Source organism: Arvicola amphibius, chromosome 4, assembly GCF_903992535.2.
Source record: "Arvicola amphibius chromosome 4, mArvAmp1.2, whole genome shotgun sequence".
Classification (NCBI taxonomy): domain Eukaryota; kingdom Metazoa; phylum Chordata; class Mammalia; order Rodentia; family Cricetidae; genus Arvicola; species Arvicola amphibius.
Genome location: NC_052050.1, coordinates 106,427,853 through 106,450,728, shown reverse-complemented (window position 1 = coordinate 106,450,728; position 22,876 = coordinate 106,427,853). Strand labels below are relative to the sequence as shown.

Here is a 22,876-nt window from a genome sequence, read left to right as displayed (position 1 = left end):
AGGGCTCTCCAGGGCAATGGAGAGCCACAGAAGGTTCTCGGCAGGGAGACGGGCCTGCACAGCAAACTCGGCAAGAGCCCCAGAGGCTCCACTTTGCTTAAACAGCGATCACCTGGAAGCTGTAGTCCGAAAATGGAAATGCAGGATGGAATTTGTAGTGTTTACAAGCAAAGGGAGGCTCTGACTTCCTCAAGAGTGGGGATGCTGTGAGTTCAAGAAGTCAGTAGTGCACAATTACTTAAATGTGTGTATAATTTATTTTTATTTTATGTGTGCGGGTGTTTTACCTGCATGCATGCCTGTGCGGTGGTGTCATGGAGGCCAGAGGAGGGTGTTGGATCCCCTGGAAATCCTGTGTTCTCTGTAAGAGACCTGTCGACATATACTTTTTACTTTCTGCATTAATGTGGGGGTGCGTGTGTGAGGTCAGAAGGCAGCTTGTGGGAGTGGGTTCTGTGGATGGCCTCCGGGTGGTGTCTGACTTGGTGGCAAGCGCCTTTACCCGCTGAGCCATCTCACCAGGCTTTATGTTTCTTGGCAGAGCCTCAAACTCCCGATTCCTCTGCCTCAGCCTCCCAAACACTCACTGGGCGACAAGCGTGCACAACTAACATCCATACTTTACGGATAAGGAAACTGAGGCCCAGAGAGCTGGGACCCAGAAGCTGACTTGTTCTCCTCTGTGTCCCCAGGTGGAAGAGGAGCTGACGCACCTCCAGAGGAAACTGAAGGGCACGGAGGACGAGCTGGACAAGCACTCGGAGGACCTGAAGGACGCGCAGGAGAAGCTAGAGCTGGCAGAGAAGAAAGCCTCCGATGTAAGCACGGCTGCGGGTGCCCGCTCGGGCAAGGCGGGGCGGGCCGCGCGGGAGGACCAGGAGCCCTCAGGGCAGCGGTGGCCAGCGGTGCCGACGTCAGCCCTCTCCCCCCCTCCCCCGGTGCTGACGTCGCGGGCCGGCCGGGGTGACCTCATCGGCCCGACGGCAGCGGCCGGGGGGCGGGGAGAGGCGGGGGCGGCCCCGGCGTGGCCAAGGCTCACGGGCCCGGGCGCGGCCGCCCAGCTGTCGCCGGAGCCCAGCGGAGCGAGCGCGCCATGGCCGGCCTCAACTCGCTAGAGGCGGTGAAGCGCAAGATCCAGGCCCTGCAGCAGCAGGCGGACGACGCGGAGGACCGCGCGCAGGGCCTGCAGCGCGAGCTGGACGGCGAGCGCGAGCGGCGCGAGAAAGTGAGCGACCCGGGCCGCGCCGTCCCCGACCCCCGCGCGACCCCAGCCTTCGTCCCGCGCTGCAGCCCCGCGCACTCCGGGGCCGCGCAGCGTTTCCTTTCTTTCCGGCTCCGCGCGCTTCCAGCTCTCCCTCCGTCCGTCCCTCAGTCCTCCGCCTGGGTCATCTGCACCCCGGGACCCAGAGCGGGCGCTGTACGGGGGGGGGGGATGGGGCGCGGAGCAGTCTCGCGTGGGTCTCTGCGGGGCGGCCGGGAGGACGCCGCGCTCCCATTGTCTGCGGCCGGACCGCGGTGGGGGCGGGGGCGGCGCGCGCTCTCGCGCCTTCGCGCCCGAACTTTTCCCGGCGCGTCCCTGGGGTGCGGCGGCGACGTGTCCGCCGAGGGTGGGGTGGGGTGGGGTCGAGTATCTGGGCGCAGGCGTATCTGGGCGCAGGCCTGCAGCACCCTTTCACCTTGTCTCCTCCAAGCCCCTGAAAATATCCACTAGGGGTCCTCCGGGGTCGGAGCGCCCACTGTGTGCGCCTTCGCAGGAGTCCGGGGACCCGGGTGCACGAATACCTCCGAAAGAGGAAGCAACCTCCTCTTCATTCCTGGATCAAGCCCCGGGCCGGAGGCGGATCTGGGTTCTAACCGAGCTCGGGCACCCACAATTCGATTCGCGTTTCTCTCCCAAAAGTCCGGTGGAGATGGGTGGCCAGACAAAACCAGGGAGGTGAATTCGGGACGGTTCTGGGACTCCGAGAGTCCCCAACCTGGGTACTAGAGCCACTTTTGCTGGCTAAGGAGCCTCTCAGACAAGGGGGGGATGTTGAGGGGACGTCTAGGGACCCTGAAAGCCTGAGTGTAGGGACTAAGGACGGATCCTAGAAACTGCCAGGCCAGATAGAGTTGGAAGCGCAGGAACCGCCTGGACTCCTCCCAAGGCTGCTGGCCTGAGTGGCCACCTTGAATTCCTCAAGGGCCGCTTTGGCTGGAGGAAGCCTCAGAACCGGGTGAGAGCTCCACACAGTAGCTGTTCTGGCCTTTCACACTCCAGTCCCACCCTAGACAGCTCCAAAATGGCCCCGAGCCTCCAGCCAAGCCAGGAATTTGGCGGCTCGGGAGTAGGGTGCGGGGGATGCTTTTTGGAAAACTTGGGGTTTCTTTAAAAGTTTGTGTAACAAAGTGTGCTTCTCTTCCTTGTGGGGAGACGTCTCAAGTTGACTACAGGCCAGAAGCACCCGGACCAGAAATGGGGTGGGGGAAGCATGTGGTAGACTCTGGGCCTGTCTCCCAACAGCTGGTTTCATTTAGATTTTTGTGTGATTAACCGACGTCTTCCTGTTCCTGGGCCACAAGTATCTAGCGAGCCTCTTTTACCTTATAAGGGAAACCCTTTGTAGCCCGTGGAAAGCTTTGATTGCAGGAAGGGGCGGAACTCAGGATGACTAGCCTGGAAGGGAGGAGTGAGTGAGAGAGAGGGAGAGAGAGAGGAGAGAGAGTGTGTGTGTCGCGTACCCGCATGTGCTGCCGTTAATGGATGTTTATGAACGAAAGCTCTTTCGATTTTTAAGCAGTTGAAAATGTGCCAAGATTCAGAATGTGCCTCATCAATCTAAATTCTTTCTCTTTTCTTTGAAACAACTCCTGACTCAAGAAACTCAGTATGGCTGTGAAAGTTGATTACCACCCCGGGTGTGGCCTTGCACCCCTGCAGACTCTTCTAGAGGCTGGGGCTGTCCCTGAGTGCTACAGTGCTTGCTTAACGTGCACAAAGCCCGGGTCCCATCTCCAGGACAGGGTGAACTGGGTGAGGTGCTCCCAGCACTTGAGGTTGAGGCAAGGAAATCAGAAGTTCAAGGCTAGCCTGGACTACAAGAGACCAGGACTTAGAAAAAACACTAGTGACTGCAGGCTGCAGATGGGTACAAGGTTCTTTGGGAAACAACAGAAGTTAACAAATCAGCTAGTAGTCCTAGCTGCATACTTTTGCTAAATATACTAGAAACTCAAGTAGGCAGGAACCAATCGTGCCCTAGTTGTTGGAATCTGATCGGCACTGAGATGGTTCAGCGTGGTACAGGTACTTGCCACCAAGGCTGACCCACATGGTAGGAGAGACCTGAGACACACAGGCACACATGTTGACTTGTGACTATGTCTGCGTGTTGACAGGCAGCCTGGCCCATCTGTTACTTTCCCCCGCTGTGTGAACAGGGGCAGGGAGGACCCAGACTCCCACTTATTTTTATGGCTGTCCCCATGTAGTGGTTACCCCTGAAAGGGAACCGATAGCCTAACTTCTTCTGTGTCCCCTTCAACTGAACCCCATGCACCCGGACACACATATGTGTGATGGAATTCAAGTCAGGTCTTTACGCTGTGCAACAGGAACTTGCTATATAATAAGTAGTCCAGGTTTTATCCTTTGGCTTCATTCCCCTAGAGCTGGAATCACAGGCATGTGTCACCATGCTCTGCTAATTGAGTCTCATGTGACCAACTTTTTATGTTCCTTCTTGAGGTGGCCACCCCTAGGTAACTGGCCTGGCCTCCAAGCCTCTGAGGGATAAAGGAAGAAGGGCCTTACCAGCCCCAAGTCACTGAACAAAACCACTGCACTGGTGGGGCCTTGTGTCTCCACCCATAAGATGGGTGAGACTTGAAGATAAAACAGTACCAGGGCCAGGAAGATGGCGCAGTTGTTAAAGGTGCTTGCCAACAGCTGGGCTGCCTTGAGTTTGAATCCCAGGCCACAGTGGAAGGGGAGAACTAACTCCCAAAGCTGTCATCGTGACTATTACACAGGTCCCTGCTTACACACACACACACACACACACACACACACACACACACAGTGAATGTAATTCAGGAAAATAATGACAAAGCAGAGTGGTCAGAGCCCCCGCCCCCACAGCCTTTCCCTGTGTTAGGGATGAGCCATCTCATCGCCTTTGGGCATAGCCCTTAGCCCTGAGAAGTTCAGTCTTTGATAGAGGCATAGACAATGACACACACACTTGACCCCAGAGCTCCTGCTTTTCTGCATGCTATGAAAGGGCCTCCAGGAAGCCTGCTAACAGGGCAGCTCTGGGGCAGCCTGCTTCCTGAGTGTTCGCAAGGCCCCAGGTCCCTCTCCCACTGGGAAACAACAGAAAACACCAAAAAGCCAGTAGTACTACTTGGTCTGCCCCATGCCCTTAGCACAGCCTTCCTTCCGTTCTCATCCTATCCAGTTTCACGGCCTCTCAGTGGGACTGGACTGAGCCTGTGTAGGGGAGCCGACTCGGAACATGCTGAGCCGGGTCCCTGTAAACCCGGTGACTCGCAGCCTTTTTGAGAGTCCTTGAGCCTGAGAACCTTCTGGAACTTACCCTAATACTGAGTCTGTTGTAGGTTGTGGGTAACCTGGATTTCATAGTGGGTTCTGTAGCTGAAACTGGCCTCCATCTGGCTATCCTTCTGCCTCAGCCTTCAGAGTGCTGAGATGTTGGGCTGGCGTGAACTCACAGAGATCCGCCTGCCTCTGCATTCCAAGTGGGCCACCAAGGCTTGGGTTTCTTTCCCATTGCAGTTAGATTCTTAGTCAGCACGTGATAGCTGCACAGGTGGGCTCTCCTATGTTGACTTGCTTGGCCATCAGTCACAGAGTGACTCCCCCGAAGTTCTCAAGGAGACTGGGTGCTTAGACTTGCCTATGGTGTCACAGCAGCACCTGAGAGACTGAGGCAGGGGGATCCCTGAGTTGGAGACCAGCCTGGCCAGTTTGTGAGGCCCTGTCTCACAGATAATCATTTTTAAAAATCAAATTTAAATTCAGATGAGAGTGAATTCTCTTGAGCCACCCCTGGGGTGGGCTGTGGCTGGGTGTCAGGGTCATGGAGGGAAGGTGGTGGGGGCTGCTGCTCGCCAACTTGCCATTTCTTAACCCAGCTGTGCCTTTGACTTCCCAGGCTGAAGGAGATGTGGCTGCTCTCAACCGCCGCATCCAGCTGGTGGAGGAGGAGCTGGACCGGGCTCAGGAGCGTCTGGCTACAGCCCTGCAGAAGCTGGAGGAGGCCGAGAAGGCTGCAGATGAGAGCGAGAGGTAGGCTAATGCATCCGGCTTGCCTCCCTGTGTAAGGGCTGAAATCAGCAGCGTCCGTGTGAAAACACTACTGTGTTTGCACAGGACACTGGGGCTCGCTGGCTGCCAGCCGACCTCCAGGCTCAGGGAAGGACCCTGTCTCATAGAGCAGGACACCGGATGTCCTCCTCTGGCCTCTATATGTACAAACAAATTTTAGATGGAAAAAAATTGTTGACTGGTGACCTCAAAGCTAAAGGGAAAGACAATGGGATTTTACAGATGCGTGACAGCCCTATAAACACCCCATTTGTGTGGTGACTTTTGGGATTTGTTTTGTTTTGTTTGTTTGCTTGCTTACTTTTAATTCCCTTTTCTGTTTTATTTTGTTCGAAGCAGGGTCTACCTACGTAGCCTAGGTTGGCCTCAACTCCTAGCAACAACCTTCCTGCCTCAGCTACCTGAGTGCTGGGTTGACAGATGCTCTCTCATGTGCCCATCTTGGGTTTTTTGTTGTTGTTGTTGTTTTGTTTTGATGGTGGCCTAGGAGAACACATTCTAACAGGCAGAGAAAAGCAAAAATGAGCAGGTTAGGGCTGGGGCCTCAGTGGTCTGCTGCTTCCTGGGGAAGCCACAGTGGCTCATCCCCATTCTAGAAAAAAGTTCCTGGATGACGATGAGAAAGGGGCAGGGGCAGCAGTGCGCGCGTTTTATCTGTTGTTTGGTTTGGGTTGGTTTTTTTTTTTTTTTTTTTTGGTTTTTGAGGTTTTTTTTTTTTGTTTGTTTGTTTGTTTTTGAGACAGGGTTTCTCTGTGTAGCCCTGGCTGTCCTGGAACTCACTTTGTAGACCAGGCTGACTTCGAACTCAGAGATTTACCTGCCTCTGCCTTCTGAATGCTAGTATTAAAGGCGTGTGCCACCACCGCCCAGTTAGCAGTGCACATTTTTATTTCAGAACCAGGGTGATCTCCGTCATTTGCATAAATGGCTGTCCCCATGACTGGCAAGCTTCAGGCTTCCGGATGATGACAGCTGTATTGGGGGACGGTATATAACCAGCCATCGCTGTGTGCAGCTGATTGTGCTGCTGTAGTGGCATCTCTGCTTCCACGGGGAGCTCTGTCCCACTGTTCCCCGGAATGAGTGACTCTGGTGTCTCTGCTTGGAGGGATGAGGGCACACTGCATGGCTACAGAGGCCCAGCACTGACGGTTTACCAGTGCAGGCTCCTGCCAAAGAACTGAGTTCAGACTGCACTGCTGTGAACACAAACCAGACACTAGACACCAACTAGGAGCTGGGCTGCTCCTGCCTAGCATGAGAGAAGACCGGGCTCTGTGCTCAACACTGGGAAAAAGTCCACTTAGGCTGGCGGGGTGGTCCGGTGGGTAGAGGCCCTTGCTGCCAGATCTCATGACCCGAGTTCAGTTCCTGGGTCTCACATGGTGGAAGGAGAAAACCAACTCCTGCAAGCTGTCCTCTGCCATCCACATTTGTGCCATGCACACCCTTGAACACACACAGCACCTATGCTGGGCAGCTCACAACTGTCTATAACTTCAGCTCCAGCGAACACAGTACCTCTGACCTCTGTGGGCATCTGCACTCATACACACACATAATTAAAGATAATAAAATAAAGCTGGGCAGTGGTGGCACACACCTTTAATCCCAGCACTAGGCAGAGGCAGGCGGGTCTCCGAGTTTGAGAACAGCCTGGTCTACAGAGTGAGTTCCAGGACAGACTCCATAGCTACACAGAGAAACCCTGCCTCGGAAAATAAAATAAAATAAAATAAAATACCAAAATAATAATAAATGATAATAAAACCCAAAAGCAATAGATCAGTGAGATTGCCCAGTAGGTAAAGGCACTTGCTGCCAAGTGTGACATCCTGAGTTCACTTAGTGCGCCACAATGTTGAGGAGAAGCAACCCCTGCAGGTATTTTCCAATTTCCACACTTATGCTGGGGCACATGCACTCACACACAAATAAATGTAAAATTATAATAAAAAATAAATACGGTGTTTTATCATATTCCAGATTTTAATAATGTGTGTCACCAAGCCTTGTGCCCAGCTTCCATCTGGTTGTTTGGTATGTGTGTGTGGGGGGGTAGGGAGTCCAGTCTGTCCTGGGACTCGCTATGTAGACCAGGCTGGTCTAGAACTCACAGAGAGAGATCCACATTCCTCGGCCTCCTCAGTGCTGGGATCAAAAGGCGTGCTCCATGCCCCACAGCACCCGGCCTCTTTTTTTTTCTAGTTGATTATATTTTGCTTGTGTGTGCCAAAGAAGATGTGTAGAGGCTGGAACATCTCACAGTACTAGTGGTGACAAGTGTTACCTCACTGAGCTATCTCTCTGGCTAGCTCTCCTTCTTGTTTTTTGAGACAGGGTCTCTCAATGAGCCATACATCTGGTCAGCAAGCTCCAGAGATACTGTCCCCATCTTCTTGGCAGTGGTTTTTATGTGGTGCTGGGGAGCGGGACCAGGTCTCATGCTTGTGTGGAGGAGACCTTGACCCACCGCCAACTCCCTAGCCCCATGGCCTCTCTGTTCCACTCCAGCTGAGTTGTTCTGACCGCCCTAGGACATCCTCCTTTCTGACCTGGGTGTACTTATGCGTCATTTATCTGAAATGATTGGGGCAGAACGTACTTAGGAATTTGGTTGTTTCTAGATTTGGAGATATTTGCATATGCATAATGAGATATTTTAAACGGGGGCGGGGGGATCCAAGTCCAAACAGAAAGTCCATGAGTACCCTAAGCCCCTTCTACCCAGGGGCCAGGGTCATTTCATGCATTTCTACTGTTCACTCCTCTTAACAGCAGCCTGGTGCGTGAGGGGTTTTCCATCTGTGCTGTAACTGTACTCACAGGTTCAGGTTGTGGGTGGGCCTTAGTGGAGAACTCTTGCTTAGGCTTCACAGTTTATTTTGAAAGCCAGGCATGGAAGTACATGACTTTCATTTTTGAGCACTTTGGGCTGTGCAGGTTGTGCCTGCCTTTCCTGTAGTCTTTGTAGTGCAGCTTGTCTATTTTGTTTCCATTCAGCCCTGGCTCTGGAAGCTTCCAGTAATTCCCTTCCACCCCAGCATAAACATTCTGCCCATCCCGGGCATGGACATGTTCTTGCAGTTCTGTGCCTCTGTGTGCTTTTGGTTTTTGTTTTGTTTTTCTGGATGTTCAGTTGGTTGGTTTGGAAGTTGTCTCTTTGTTTTACACAAAGTCTCACCCTGGCTGACCTGGAGCTCACAGGCCCCTTGCCGTCCGCCTCGAGGGCTGGAACTAACGGGGTGCTGCTCTGGCTTTACTGTCTGCTTTTTCTTCTTCTTCTTCTTCTTCTTCTTCTTCTTCCCACTCCTCCTCTTCCCTACTACTCCTCTTCTCCTACTTCCCTCCTCCTCCTCCTTCTTCTTCCTCATCCTACTTTCTCCTTCTCCTCACTCTCCTCTCTTCTCTTTTTTAAACTTTTGTTTTATTGAAACAAGATCATGCTATAGAGCCAGGCTTGCCCCGAACTCAAAGGCCAGTCTCAGTCTCCCAAGTGCTGAGACGACAGACATGGGCCACTCACCTGCCAGGCTCCTCCAGTTCAGTTCTCTCCTCACCCTTAGCTAAGCCTCGTGCAGATAAGGGCTCTAGAGAGCCACCGGTGGCTCCCAGTTCCGACTACACCTCCTCCTCACCATTCCTGTAGGTGTCACTCCATAGTGACTGCTGATGCTCAGGCTTGTCTTCAGTGAGAGGAAGAAGAAAGGGGTGCACCCTGAGGAGCCGGACCAGCTCTGCTGCTTAGCAGCTTCATAACCTTGAGCCTTTCTTTGCCTCAGTTTCTTTTATCTGTAAAGTGGGGATAGTATACCCGCCACATGGTGTGATTGTGAAAGATAGGGTTTTGCTAGTGTCTGGAAGTCCACCAGACGTGGTAATGACGTATGCCTGTCATTCTAGTGTTCCCCAAAGCTGAGGCAGGTGTAGCCCAGGCTAAGTAGCAAACCCTGTCTTCTAAGAGCTAATAAAAGGGGTGTTGGGGGGTAGGATTGGAGCTCAGTTGGTAAGAATGCTTGCACAAAGCTGGTTCAATCCTCAGCACCACATAAGCCAGGTGTGATGATGCAAGTCCATCGCCCCAGCACTGAGGAGGTCAAGGCAGGGGAATTGAAAGCCATCCTTGACTGCTCAGTGACTTTGAAGTCAGGCTGGGCTGTGTGAGACCCTGGCTCAAAAAATAAATAAATGGCCGGGCGGTGGTGGCGCACGCCTTTAATCCCAGCACTCAGGAGGCAGAGGCAGGCGGATCTCTGAGTTCAAGGCCAGCCTGGTCTATGAGAGCTAGTTCCAGGACAGGCTCTAGAAACTACAGGGAAACCCTGTCTTGAAAAAACCAAAAAATAAATAAATAAGTAAATAAGTAAGTAAATGAATGAATGAATGAATGAATGAATGAATGAATGAATGTGAGTCTGGGGAGGTTGTTCTGGGTTAAGTGCTCGCTGCCCAAGCCTGAGCTCCTGAGTTAGTATCCCCATCCTCACACAAAAGCGGGACATGGGTGTGTGTGCCTGTAATCCTGATACTGGAGAGGCAAAGGCTGTAGGATCCTGGGGTTCCATGGCCAACCAGTCTACAGAGAGCAGCAGGCTCTAGGTTCAGTGAGAGACCCGGCTCAAAAAGATACCATGAGCTGGAGAGATGACTCTGCAGTCGAGAACACCGGCTGCTCTTGTAGAGGCTCTGGGTTCAGTCCCAGCAGCAGGTGGCTTCTCAATGAAATGAATATGGAAGTTGATAGTAGGTCCTCATCCTTGCCTGACCTGGCTCTGACACCTCACCCCGTTTGCAGAGGCATGAAGGTGATAGAGAACCGAGCCATGAAAGATGAGGAGAAGATGGAGATCCAGGAGATGCAGCTCAAAGAGGCCAAGCACATCGCCGAGGAGGCTGACCGCAAGTATGAGGAGGTGAGTGAGGCCAGTGGGGGCGGCCACAGGAAGTGGGAGGAAGTGGTGCTGCCGATAGGAGCCCAGGGGAAGGCACTCAGGACGATTCCCTCTGTGGGAACATCTGTGTCTCCAGACACGGCCGCTTAGCTGGGAAACTATCTAGACGGGTGCCCAAAAAAAGTCCTGTGACCACTTGTCTGAGTTACTGGAGGACCAGCTCATCCGCTCACTCCTCTTGTTCCTCAAGCTCGATGTGAGACCAGTAGCAAATGCTGGGGCCATGGCTGCCCGTCAGGCTCTGCTGCCCCTTTTTTATCCTGGACATGGGATCTCACACTAGCTCAGACTGGCCTAGAATTCCTGATGCCTGGGCTAGCCGTAAACTCTTGACTCCGTGTCCACTGCCTCAGCTTTCCAAGTGCTAGGATTATAGGTATGAATCACTATGCCTGGCTATCTTGTTTTTGGTTTTCCAATTTTTTTTTTTTTTTCTGAGAAAGGTACTTCTGTAGTCTAGGCTGTTCTCCCTATGTAGAAGAGAATATAAGAATGGCCTCTGAAGTCCTGATCCTCCTGCCTCCATCTCCAAAGTTAGAGAAGGGGTCTAAGGTATCTCAGGCTTGCCGCTAACTACCTTTTATATAGCCAGGGGTAACCCTTAATTCTTGTGTTTTTTTTTTCTTGCCTCTGCATCCCAAATGCAGGGATTACAGGCTATCATGCTTGGTTTTGTTTTTTGGGGGGCCTCCCAAACAGGGGTGAGCGTGTCCACCACACTGGGCTCTAGTCCTCCTCCCCCCTCCATGTTCAGTGACTCAGCTCTACCTTCCTGCCTGCCTCACTTTGGGGGACCTGACATTTTCCATCCCTTGCAGGCTCCAGAGCTCTTAGATCTGGAGGGAGCGGCATCTGAAAGGAATGGCCCATAGTGGGGTGAATCTCACCTGGCCCTTCTGTCTCTGTAGGTAGCGCGGAAGTTGGTGATCCTGGAGGGCGAGCTGGAGAGAGCAGAGGAGCGTGCGGAGGTGTCTGAATTGTAAGTGGCAGAACGGGGCTGAGCTGCTCATCCGGCTCCGGGTGGAGGAGGGAGAGTGGGCTGTGCTAGTAATTGCCTGCAGCTGGGGCCTCTGCTCAAGGGCCTGGGCATCCAGGGTTCAGGGTTCATCCCTCCTTTTTTGCTTCATCAGCTGACAGAACATGATTGATGGTTCTTACTACCAAGGGAACGTTTGCCCACCAAGAGACTGGGAAACTGAGTTGAGACCCCAGGACAGCCGAGAGGCCCCGAAATTTCCTTCTCCCAGCCAAGACTACTGTGTTTTGCTTTGCTTTCTGTTTCTGTTTTAGATTTTTTGATACAGGGTCTCTTGTAGCCTGGAACGCCTGATCTCCCTGCCTCTGCCTCCCGGCTACTGGGATGACAGGCACACACTACCACACTGAGCTTGTAATTTTTTTGCTTTTTTGAGACAGGCTTTCTCTATAGTTTTCAAGCTTTAAAATTTTTGTTCTTCACAGTTTATACAGATATATATATACAACACACACATACATTTTACTTTGATCACATCACACCTCCTATACCTTTTATCCCTCTCCCACTGACTGCCCCTCCCTTTCTTCTTGTGTGTGACCTGCTACAGTTATTAGATACATATATTAGTATGAGCATGGGTGGGGGTTATTCACCTGAGCAAAGCAACTTGCTGAAGAGCTACCCCACTAAAGACTGCATCTCCTCCGCCCCCAGAGACCGTTAACTACTGATAGCTACTTGGGCAGGGTGGGCCTCGTGAGCCCATGCCTCCTCCATGATGGAATGTTGACAGCCCCATCCTGTGCATCTTGTGCAGAAGACAGTATTTCACAGCTCTCCCTCCCATCCTCTGGCTCTTACACCCTCCTCTCATTCACCTCCTCAGTGTTCCTTGTTGGCTGGTTTTGTTTTGTTTTTGTTTTTTTGTTTTGTTTTTGAGGCAAGGTTTTACTATGTAGCCAGGCTGGCTTGGAACGTGGACTTTTCCTACCTTAACTTCACTTACCCAGCCAGGCCAATGATCTTCACAGAATGCTGTCTGTAGATGGCAGGTGCCCCACAAGCGGTTCAGGGCTTTGCTTCTGATATTGGTATTGGTGCTTGACACATTCCCGTTGGGGTAGCTCAGCTAGAATCCCACAGGTTCCAACAAACAAAACACCTCTCCCCTTGGCCTTGGAAGAGGGATCCAGCTCCTCAGAGAGCCCGCAGGGCTGGGAGCACCCAAGTTTCAGAGATGCATTCTAGGCTTGCTTCCTGGAGTGTCCAGTATGAACTCCAAATGCCATCTCCCACCTCCTGGCTTCATCTCATTTGCACACCTTCCTGGGAAAGCCTGGCCAGTCACAGATTTCACAAGTCCCTATTTCCTCATCCCTGGCAGGTGCCCAGTTTGCTTTACAAACCCTCCAAGTGCCCTCCTGCCCTGCCGCTGCCTGTACCTGGCAGGAGAGGCTTTGATAAGCTCCCAGCATTCCTTGGGGAGTGGGGGTTTCTTGGAAGAGAATTGCCTGCTGTAATGTGAGAAGAAACATAGATCTTTTGTCTTGATGCAGAAAGTGTGGTGACCTGGAAGAGGAGCTCAAGAACGTCACTAACAACCTCAAGTCACTGGAGGCTGCTTCTGAAAAGGTCAGATGGAGGGGAGCTTGCTGCGCTTTGTTCTGTTCTTCAGTCCAGGCGACCTGGCATGTGCCGGGGTGTCGGCACGCAGACCTTTGTTAATGGGAGCCTTGCTGGGGCAGGCTCTCTCACTGAAGCTCATCTATTTGGCTAGTCTAGGTAGCCAGCTTGCTCCAGGAATCCCATCTCCACCGCTGGGCTGCCACAACCGTCCAGCTTTTATGTGGACGCTGGGGTCTTCACTGTTCACTGCCAGGCTACTCTTCACTCACTTGAGTCATTGCCCGTTTTGAAAGTCTTTATTTAGTGTGCATAAGTGTTTTGCCTGTGTGTATGTCTGCACTGTAGGGTGTCAGGTCTCCTGGCACTGAAGTTACAAATGGCTGTGAGTGTCCGTGTTGGTGCTCAGAACTGAACACCGCCCCACCATAAAAGCATCAGGCGCTCTTAACCTCTGAGCTGTCACTCCAGTCTCCTTTCCCCTCTTTTTAAGACCTGCCTTTTGGTTTCTCCCACAGTATTCTGAAAAGGAGGATAAATATGAAGAGGAAATTAAGCTTCTGTCTGACAAGCTGAAGGAGGTGAGTGTGGCTATGCCCAGCCATGGCCTACATTTTGAGGGGCTGATCTGAAGCAAGGTAGTGACTCTCTTCTTTCCCTAGGCTGAGACCCGAGCTGAGTTTGCAGAGAGGACAGTTTCCAAACTGGAGAAGACAATCGATGACCTGGAAGGTAGGAATCCCCACCTCCTTACGCGACACGGGAAAAGCTGGGCGAGGGACAGAGCTGGCCTTTGTTTCCAGGGAGGTCTTCAGAATTCTCAGAGATGCCTTGCATTTTTCAAATGCCTCCAGTTCTTGCTGGCCTGTCTCCCAGAGGCAACGCTTATCTTAGTGTGAAGAAAAGGAAAAAAGGGGGCCTACAGGGCCTCGGTTCCCTGGGGCAGCACATAACTCAGCATTTATTATTTTTTTCTTCAAGATAGAGCACGGAAATTCCAGACACTTGGGGTTGGGATCCTCTAGGCTGTCTCATCCAGGAAGGGAGGGAAACTCACGCTTCATTCTTCATATCCCTTATCCATATAAGGGAAAACACTCCCTTCCAAAGGGTGACCTATGGGAGGGTGACATCATTAAACGGCAGAAGTCATCTTGGGCCCAGTGATGATGGTAGTGGGGGTTATTTATATTGAGATAGGGTCTTATAGTATAGACGAAGCTGGCCTTGCCTCTGCCTCCGAAGTGCTGGGATTAGTCGTGTGCTACCAGGCCCAGCTCACCATTATTTTAAGAGCTCATCTAGGCTATTCCAGTTGAGAGACCTCTTAGTAGTCACTCCATAGATCTGTTTGTTTGACACGGGCTCAACTCTGGCTTAGTCACACCGTTTTCTCACTTTGCTCCTCCTGTTTGTTTCATCTCAACCCTCCATCACCCTGTAGACAGAGTGCCCAAAAGCTCAAGTAAATAGTTATCATGAAGGATCTGAACCAGCCCTCAAAGACAAGCCTCTCTGAGGGCACACTGTGTGCCACCCTGGGTCCTAGCCATCTCCAGGGACCCACCTCCTGGTATGAATGTTAACCTTTTCCCATGTGTCAGACTCTGATCGGAATGACAACAGGCATCTTCATCTTCTGTCCCTGCCATCTCATTTTTGAGCTGGAGCCATGTGCCTTTGACCATGGCTGGGATGAGAGGTAGAGGCTTTCTTTACTCAAAGGAAAATGAGGCCCACGTGGTCCTTTTCTGAAAAGAATTCCAAAAGCCAATCTGGTAGGGGTCCTCAAACACAGCAGTAGCTAATCAGAGTGGCAGCCCAGTCTTTCTCTCTTTCTTTCTCTCTCTCTCTCTCTCTTTCTTTCTTTCTTTCTTTCTTTCTTTCTTTCTTTTTTTCTTTCTTCGTGTTTTTTCGAGACAGGGTTCTCTGTGTAGCGTTGGAACCTGTCCTGGAAACTCACGCTTCATTCTTCATATCCCTTATCCATATAAGGGAAAACACTCCCTTCCAAAGGGTGACCTATGGCAGGGTTCCTGTTCAAGACCAGGCTGACCTTGAACTCACAGAGATCCGCCTGCCTCCGCCTCCCGAGCGCTGGATTAAAGGCGTGCGCTATCACTGCTCAGCAAGTCATTGTTTCTTTCTGAAGAGTGTCTGACGTCAGCAGGTGAAAGGAGGCTGCCTTGACTGGGGTTAAGACTGTGAATCCTAGTGGTTGCAATAGCTGTGGTCTCTGGATTTGACTCTTGTTCTCTCTGTTAAACTCTGAGGATGATGACCAGGGTCCCCTTGTCCCCATGTCTCCACTGTCCAGGGAACAGTCAGTCAATGCCCTGTCCTAGGGAGAAGATCACCTCCACACCCTGCCATTAGAAAGCCACTCAAGGGATATAACACCCATTAGCAGTACAAGGAAGTTGAACCAAGGTGCTGGGCATTTGGAGGCTGAGGCAAGAGGATTTTGAATTTGAAGTCTGACAACACAACCAGACTACCTATCTCACACATACCTTCCCAAGGAGAGTCAGGGAGGGAGATGACTCAGTGAGTAAGAGTGCTTGCTGAGCAAGTAGGAAGATCTAAGTTCAAATCCCCAGCTCCCACATGAAAACTGGACATAGTCCACAGTCCTATAACTCCTGCAGTCAGGGATGTATAATGGTGAAGTCAGGGTCACTGGGGCTCCCTGGTGGCCTACCTAACTCCAAGTTTGGTATGAAACCCTGTCTCAGGTAGAAAATTAATTGATACACCCTCTGTCCTCTGTACATGCACAAGTGGGGGGGGGTACAATAAAGTGGGGTTTTCCTCTGAGTTCCAAAAGTATTTTCTCCTAATCTTATCACCACCAATACTTCATAGTACCCCTGAAACACTGACTTTTGTTTGTTTTGTCAGTGAAGTGCTAGCTTTTCAAGCATAAGGATTTGCATTCAGTTCCTGTAACCAAAGTAAACAGACTGGGGTGTGACTGGGTTTGTAGTGCCAGTACTAGGGAGAAGGGATTTGCTGGCCATCCAGTCTAGTCTCCCGCGTGAGTTTCTAACCAGTGACAGACCATGTCTCAAAAGACAAGGTAAGGAGGCTGGAGACATACATTTCCAGCATGCAAATGAAGTAGTTCACAACTACATGTAACCCCAGCTTCAGGGGATCTGATACCCTCTCCTGGCCTCTGCAGGTACCTACATACATCTTCATAGACACACACACACACCAATTTTTTAAAAAGGTGGATGGCATCTAAGGAAGAGCAGCCAGTGTTGACCTCATTTCTCCTACACTGCCCTCTCCACCTTCAGCCTTCCCATTCTTACTGCCATTTACCCTAACCCAATTTGAAAGCAGGATGGTGCTTGCGCACGCCTTTAATCCTAACACCCAAGAGACAGAGATAGATGGAGCCTGGTCTACAGAGCAAGTTCCAGGGTAGCTAGGGCTACACAGAAACCCTGTTTTGGGGGTGGGGTGAACATTTTGTAAACCCTGCCCTATATACCTTGTCTTGCATACGCCCTAGGATAGTTTATAGAGACCTTGCGAGTGGGTGGGGTGCTTTTGTTGTTTGCTCTGTATTTCACCAAGATTTTTCCAGACATGAATCGCCTCCACCCTTTGAAATAACCATCCCTTCCTGTCTGTCTAATCTTTCCACTAGAGCCCTGCAAGCGCTTCTACAGACTTGTGCCTTAGAGCTCAGCTCTTCCTGTTGTCTGAGCAGTATTGAGGGTCTCAAAGACAGGGAGCACTTTGGGACTGGGGCGTGGGGGCCTCTTTCATCTCAGACCTAACTAACAACATGCTAGAGGAGGGGTAAGATTGACGGTAGAAGACCTGGGTTGTATCCCACCTTTATTACTGGAGCTGTGCTGCCTTGAACAAGCCGCTTAGCTTTTCCATTAAACAAACCTGCAGTCTGGATTACCAGGTTGCTAAGAACATGGGGCAGCTAGCTCCCAGGAGCACCCAGTTAACAAGTCTTCGCCCAACCTGGGTGTCCAGTCACGGTTGTTTGTCACAAAAGCTTCAGAGGCTCTAGAGAGGCTGCCATCTTCTGCAGTCTGAGGTGTTTTTCTTTCTGAGAATTTCCAGGTTGAGCCTATCACAGTTTAGGAGAGGCCTTTCACTTTCTTCCAGTATTTTAATGGCTCCTGGCTAGGTCACGTGAAGCAGTTTTCTCTCGTGCTTGGTCACGTAGCGCTCTCAATGGCTTTTACAAATTATTGTATTGATTTATTTGGGGGTGAAGGGAGCACACAGAGGGATCAGGTTTATCTTACCGTGTGGGTCCTGGGGATGGAGCACAGGTCTTCAGGCTTAGCAGCAAGGAACCTTGGCCATCTTTTTATTTTCTTTTTTAAAATTTATTTAACCAGCTCAGTTATTGAATAGTTTGCCTGCAGTCTGACTTAGGCATCAGTCTTATGTCATTTATTTACCTGGGATTTGACTCCGTTGCCAGAGGCTTACAGACAGTGAGCACTGTGCCTAGGATTAAAACAGTAATCCTCAGACACTCCAAAGGAAAAATGGGTTACAGGATTTTACATTTTCTTAACAAATGTTCTGAGTCACCTGTGCCTGGGACCAGTATCTTTTATGTGTACAGCACCATCTGAGTTCTGAAGCATGTCCAAGTTAGTGCTCCTAAAGCCTGGATCACACTCACTAGCTAGTCTACTTCACAGATGGACAGACTGGGACCTAGAAAAATTAAATGGCTCACTCTAATGATACAACTCAGGGCTTCAGCCCAAGTGCTGCGGCTCAGGAACTGCTGGGTTTAGCAAAGGAAAATACAGAGCAGTAGGTCAAATTTGAGTTTCATCAAGGCAAAGAATTTCTTTTCTTTTCTTTTTTGGTTCATCTTATGAAACATTTGGAATGTTGAAATTTTATTTGTAGTTTATGTTCATGGGGGAGGTGCTCATGTAACACAGTATGAGTCGCTTCTATATATGAATCCCGGGGATAAAATTGATCATGGAAGCGGGGACACACACCTTTAATCCCAGCACTCGGGAGGCAGAGGCAGGTGGATCTCTGAGTTTGAGGTTAACCTGGTCTACAGAGCGAGTTCCAGGGCAGCCAGGGCTACATGGAGAAACCCTGTCTCAAAACAACAACAAAACCCTGATTATCAGGTCTGGCAGCAAGTGCCTTTTCTTGATGAAGAATCCAAACAACCCAGGATTTTGCTTTGGGTTGGGGTGGTGGTGAGACAAAGTCACATGTAGCCTAGGTTGGCCTTAGCCCAGGATAACCTTGAACTCCTTAACCTTCTAGGTGCTGGGGTGTACAACAAATCCAGGCATTTTTATTGTTTGTTTTTGAGACAGGATCTAACTACACAGCTCTGACTAGCTTGGTACTTGCTGTGTAGTTCAGGTTGATCTCAAACTAAGAGATCTACCTGCCTCCTGAGTGCTGGGATTAAAATAATGCACTACCATGCCTAGCCATATTTTATCTTGTCTGGTCCTTGATCTCTATTCCTCCATGGTATTCTGTGTGATTAGAACATAAAGTACTTTCTTAGCTGTGACTTCCACTGACAGTTTGAAGTGCCCCCCCCCACCCTTCCCTTCCTTTAACAAAAATACTTATTAATTCATTTTTCTTTCCTGTCTTAATCCTTACCAGAAAAACTTGCCCAGGCCAAAGAAGAGAATGTGGGCTTACATCAGACACTGGACCAGACACTAAACGAACTAAACTGTATATAACCCAGAAGAAGAGTCCTGTTCTGAGACCAACTCGACTCCAGACAGTGTGCTATGTCTTCCTTTTCTCTCTTGTCAGAAGTTCCTCTTGTTACTGTGTCTCCACCTTGCTGGAAATGCCAAGCAGATAATGAATTCATGACCAAATATTTTGTATCAGACAAGCTTTGAGCACCAGTTAAGTTTCTTTCCTTTTCCTTTCAAATGGCACCAGCTTCTTCAGCTACTCTTATTCTTAAATTGCATTTATTCTTAAAATAGGTAAGGAATTTCACACCGAGTGTAGTTGCTTACGGCTGAGAGCATTTGGTTCCTGGGAATTAGTCAGCCCCACACTTTGAAGCACAAAGGCTCATGTATCTGATAGGATCTGGTCACTGTTGGGGAAGTTATGGGAGGCTGGGGGTTGTCACATGAAAAAGTGTGAATATTTTCCACCCAGAGCAAAAATTAAAGACGGGCTACTCTGAGAAGTAAAGCCATAGCGAGATTAGCCCAATCATGCTGAGTTAGCTCCACATTCCACTGTGCAGGACAAACTTCCTTTAAGCATTCCAAGTGAGGATGCTGGAGTGATTGCCCATGTGTTTTCTGATAGATCCTTGATGCTGTCCCATGCACATTTTCCTTTCTCTCCAAAATTGTCCTCTGAGGAGCAAGCGTCCTATTCCAGGGCTTGTCTGCTGTGGTCTAATGACATGCTCGCAAGAGAACATGGCAGAGTCCAGTCCTTTCCAGATCAGTCATGTCAAAGGTTGCTAGCAAAGCCAGGCACAGTGATGCTCACCCTTAATCCCAGCACTCGGGAGACAGAGACGGTGGGTCTCTGAGTTTAAGGCCAGCCTGATCTATAGAGTGAGTTCCTGGGCTACACAGTGAGATTCTGTCTCAAAATAAAAAGATTGCTAGCCACCAATACATTGAGCAGACATTTTAACAAATGTTGGGCAACAAAAAGTGTCTCCAGCAAAATGATAGAAAAAGAAATTGGTTTAACTTCATCTCCATTGTTCAGGGAACAACAAATAGGAGCTTGACTTTGCCAAGACTTGAATTCCTTCGGGAATGACACTAATAAAAGACCAAGAAACTCCTGATTGAACTGGATGTGGAGTGTTCTGTAGGCTGCACATTTTTTGGCTCTGTTGTAGTTTTGCTTTCTCAGTTAACATCTCAGACTGAAACATTCCACATTCCCTAGCAGTGTGGGGACAACTCAAGTTTACAATTCCAACTGAAAAACCACCCTGCTTCTAGCTTAGCTGAGCCCCTGCCCCTCACTCCTATTTATTAAGCATCACACTACCAGGGAGACGAACTTTTAGCAAACTGTGCAATTGAATAAGACCTACTCTGTTCTTTAGATTCTTGCAGTTGTATCATATGTGATAATATCACTTTTTCTACATTTTGGTCAAATAAATTTTTACATAAACAATGTGTATGGGTTTATTCTTTTTAGTTCTTTGGCAATTTTGTGGTTATATGTAATATCTTGTTATCACACACACACACACACACACACACACACCCTTATCTCCTTCCCACACCTTTACCTCCTACTTCCATCCCTACCAGTCTCTTAATTAAACCAAGGCTGTCTGTGATTGTTGGTTTGGAACTTTCCACTGGAGCCTGGTGGGATCATCAGTGGGTACACAACTATTTCCCCTTTTCCTGAATCTATCATCAAACTAGTTCCATACTGAGGGATGAGGTTCCCAGGCCCCTCTTCCAACACCTGGCTGTTGATTGTCCCATTTTTGTGCAGATAAAGTATGGACATAGCAATTCAGTTACGATGATGGCTGTATCTTGCCCAGACGCTGTCATTTCCCAGCCCTCCTCCATTCTGGTTCTTACATTGTTTCCAACCTCCTCTACAGTGATAAGCTGCCACGGACCGGCTCAGGAGAGCCACTCAGACTGTGGGAGAAGCAGAGTCTTGGTAACAGGAAGGCACAAGTTCGGCGAATGACAGACAAACACAACACACAAGAGAGTGGTTGGAATCTGCTGCGATTTTACTGAATTCATGTTTTCATTATATACAAACAAAGAACAAATCAGAAGGTCATGTATCATTGGTTGGCACAGTATGAAAGCTCCTTTTAGTCACATCAGCAATATTTAAGAAAAGTATATTATCAGGAACAGGTGTTAGACATAAAGCATCCTTAGAAGAGGAAATCTTGTCCTTGGGAATGTAAACCTCAGACAAGTGGTTTCATCTTATGAATAGAAAGTTTCTGTCTCATTATCGCTATCATGGCCCTTCCTCTTTCTAACCCTTTCTTCATTTCATCTAGTGACCAAATATGCCTAATCAGTTCTCTGAGCTTGTTGAAATATACTTTTTAGTACCTTCTTATGCAGCAGACACCATGGGGGTTGGGTTCTAGCAAGCCTATCCATAAAGTTCAAAGTATAACATAACAGTCTTTGTCCATCAACATTAACCCATCTATTCCCTTGCTCATCATACACCCTGTGTGTGACAAGGGTTCTGCTGTAGTCTTGTACATTTCCATACTGTGCTTCCCTATCTCAGAGCTGTTCCTGAAGAGAATGATCCTTGTCTTGTAGATATATAGAATATCATTATTATAAAAGAGTTTGTGCAAAGCCCATATCCTGCATAGCCAGCTACTCGAGGAACCTGTCTATGCTTCAGCGGTGGCTAATACTGGGCCATCTGCTATTGACCTCCAGGAAGCCTAGTCCCATAGGACACGTAGCTCCCATCTGGCATAATGACATACGTTATGTCACACAGATGACACTGGAGTTGGTGTGGCAATAAGCCTCTTTTTGTGTAGATTTTTTTAAAATATCTGTGTATTGTGCGTGTACTTGTGCATTGAAATGTATACCATGGACAGTATATGAAGGTTAGGGGACAACCCAGAGTAGTTGGTTCTCTACTCACCATCTGAGTTTTGGGGTCTTCAGGCTTGGCAGAAATTGCCTTTTCCCACAGAGCCCAGCTGTGTATTTTAAGACGTGCAGGTGCACAAACCATCTCTGTTCAACAAATGTTAGAATGTAAAATGAAAGAGACTGCCATGAGCTCTTTTTATAGCTTCTTTGCCTTCCGCGGTGACTTCACGGTACAAAGATGATAACCACACTTCAGGTGGGAGCACACGGCTTGTCACTCCGGATGTCCCGTCCTTTGTGATTCCTGATCCTGCCTAAGCTGGTTTGAGCAGAGTGGGAAGGATTTTAATAGATGGTGAGAGAAAGGTTTCTACAGTCCTAGTTAGGAAGGTGCAAGGCCTGTTGGGACCAGGCTTCCTGTGGCACACGCAAAGCCAAGCAGAAAATAGAAGAGTGAATGGTAGACTGGGTCCACGTGATAAAAACTGGAACTTAGTTTGGTCAGAAATGGAAATAAACAGCAGTATTAGGAAACCTGCTTAGCATTTCATTTCAGAAATACTGTGACTGGTTTTACAGGCAGGAAGGCAAGGTGGGAGAACATCACTGGTGCAGGTAAAAGTGCTTTCTGTGTAAGGCTGACCACCTGAATTGGATTCCTGGATGCCACTGTGGAAGGTGAGAATCAACTCCCCAAAGATGCCCTTCCAGGGCTGGAGAGATGGCTAGGCAGTGAAGAGCACTTGCTGTTCTTGAAGAGACCTGGGTTTAGTTCTCAGCATCCACACTAAGCATCTCACAACTATCTGTAAACCTGGTTTCAGAGAATCCAACAACCACTCTGGACTCAAAAGGGCATTTGTACTTATGTAATACATATACAGATAGATAGGCATACACACATATACATGAAATAGAAATAAAACTTGTCCTCTAAACCAGGCAGTGGTAGCACATGCCTTTAATCCCAGCACTTGGGAGGTAGAGGCAAGAGGTTCTCTGAGTTCAAAGCTGCCCTGGTCTATAGAGTGAGTTCCAGGACAACCAGGGCTACATGGAGAAACCATTTTGAAAAACCAAAATAACAGGGGGCCTTTGACCTCAACTTATAAACCACAGTATGCATGCACCTGTACTCACACGAGATAAGACATGTTTGTAAAGGGGAATATCTGCAATAGCAGTTGCTAAGAAGGGGAAGTGATCTTCCTGTTTGGCTGGGTGGCAGGGGACATGGAGTAATAGCCTGTCATTCACTACAGTTTCACTACTGCAGTTATTTTAATGTTTTGTTTCAAAATCTTACCTTCAAGGGGATCAAGAGAGTGAAGAAAATGGAGGTTTTGGGGGGCTGGAGACATGGCTCAGTGGTTAAGAGCATTGCCTG

At 49.4% G+C, this 22,876-nt stretch overlaps 1 protein-coding gene across 1 annotated transcript; it reads left to right on the top strand.

Moving 5' to 3' along the window:
• The first annotated feature begins 1,027 nt into the window (after window positions 1-1,027).
• Window positions 1,028-20,047, top strand: Tpm4 (tropomyosin 4). Its single transcript, XM_038325936.2, has 8 exons — window positions 1,028-1,225; window positions 5,157-5,290; window positions 10,125-10,242; window positions 11,190-11,260; window positions 12,817-12,892; window positions 13,402-13,464; window positions 13,546-13,615; window positions 18,530-20,047. The coding sequence occupies exons 1-8, from the start codon at window positions 1,094-1,096 to the stop codon at window positions 18,610-18,612; spliced, it is 747 nt and encodes a 248-aa protein (XP_038181864.1). The 5' UTR covers window positions 1,028-1,093; the 3' UTR covers window positions 18,613-20,047.
• The last annotated feature ends 2,829 nt before the right edge of the window (window positions 20,048-22,876 follow it).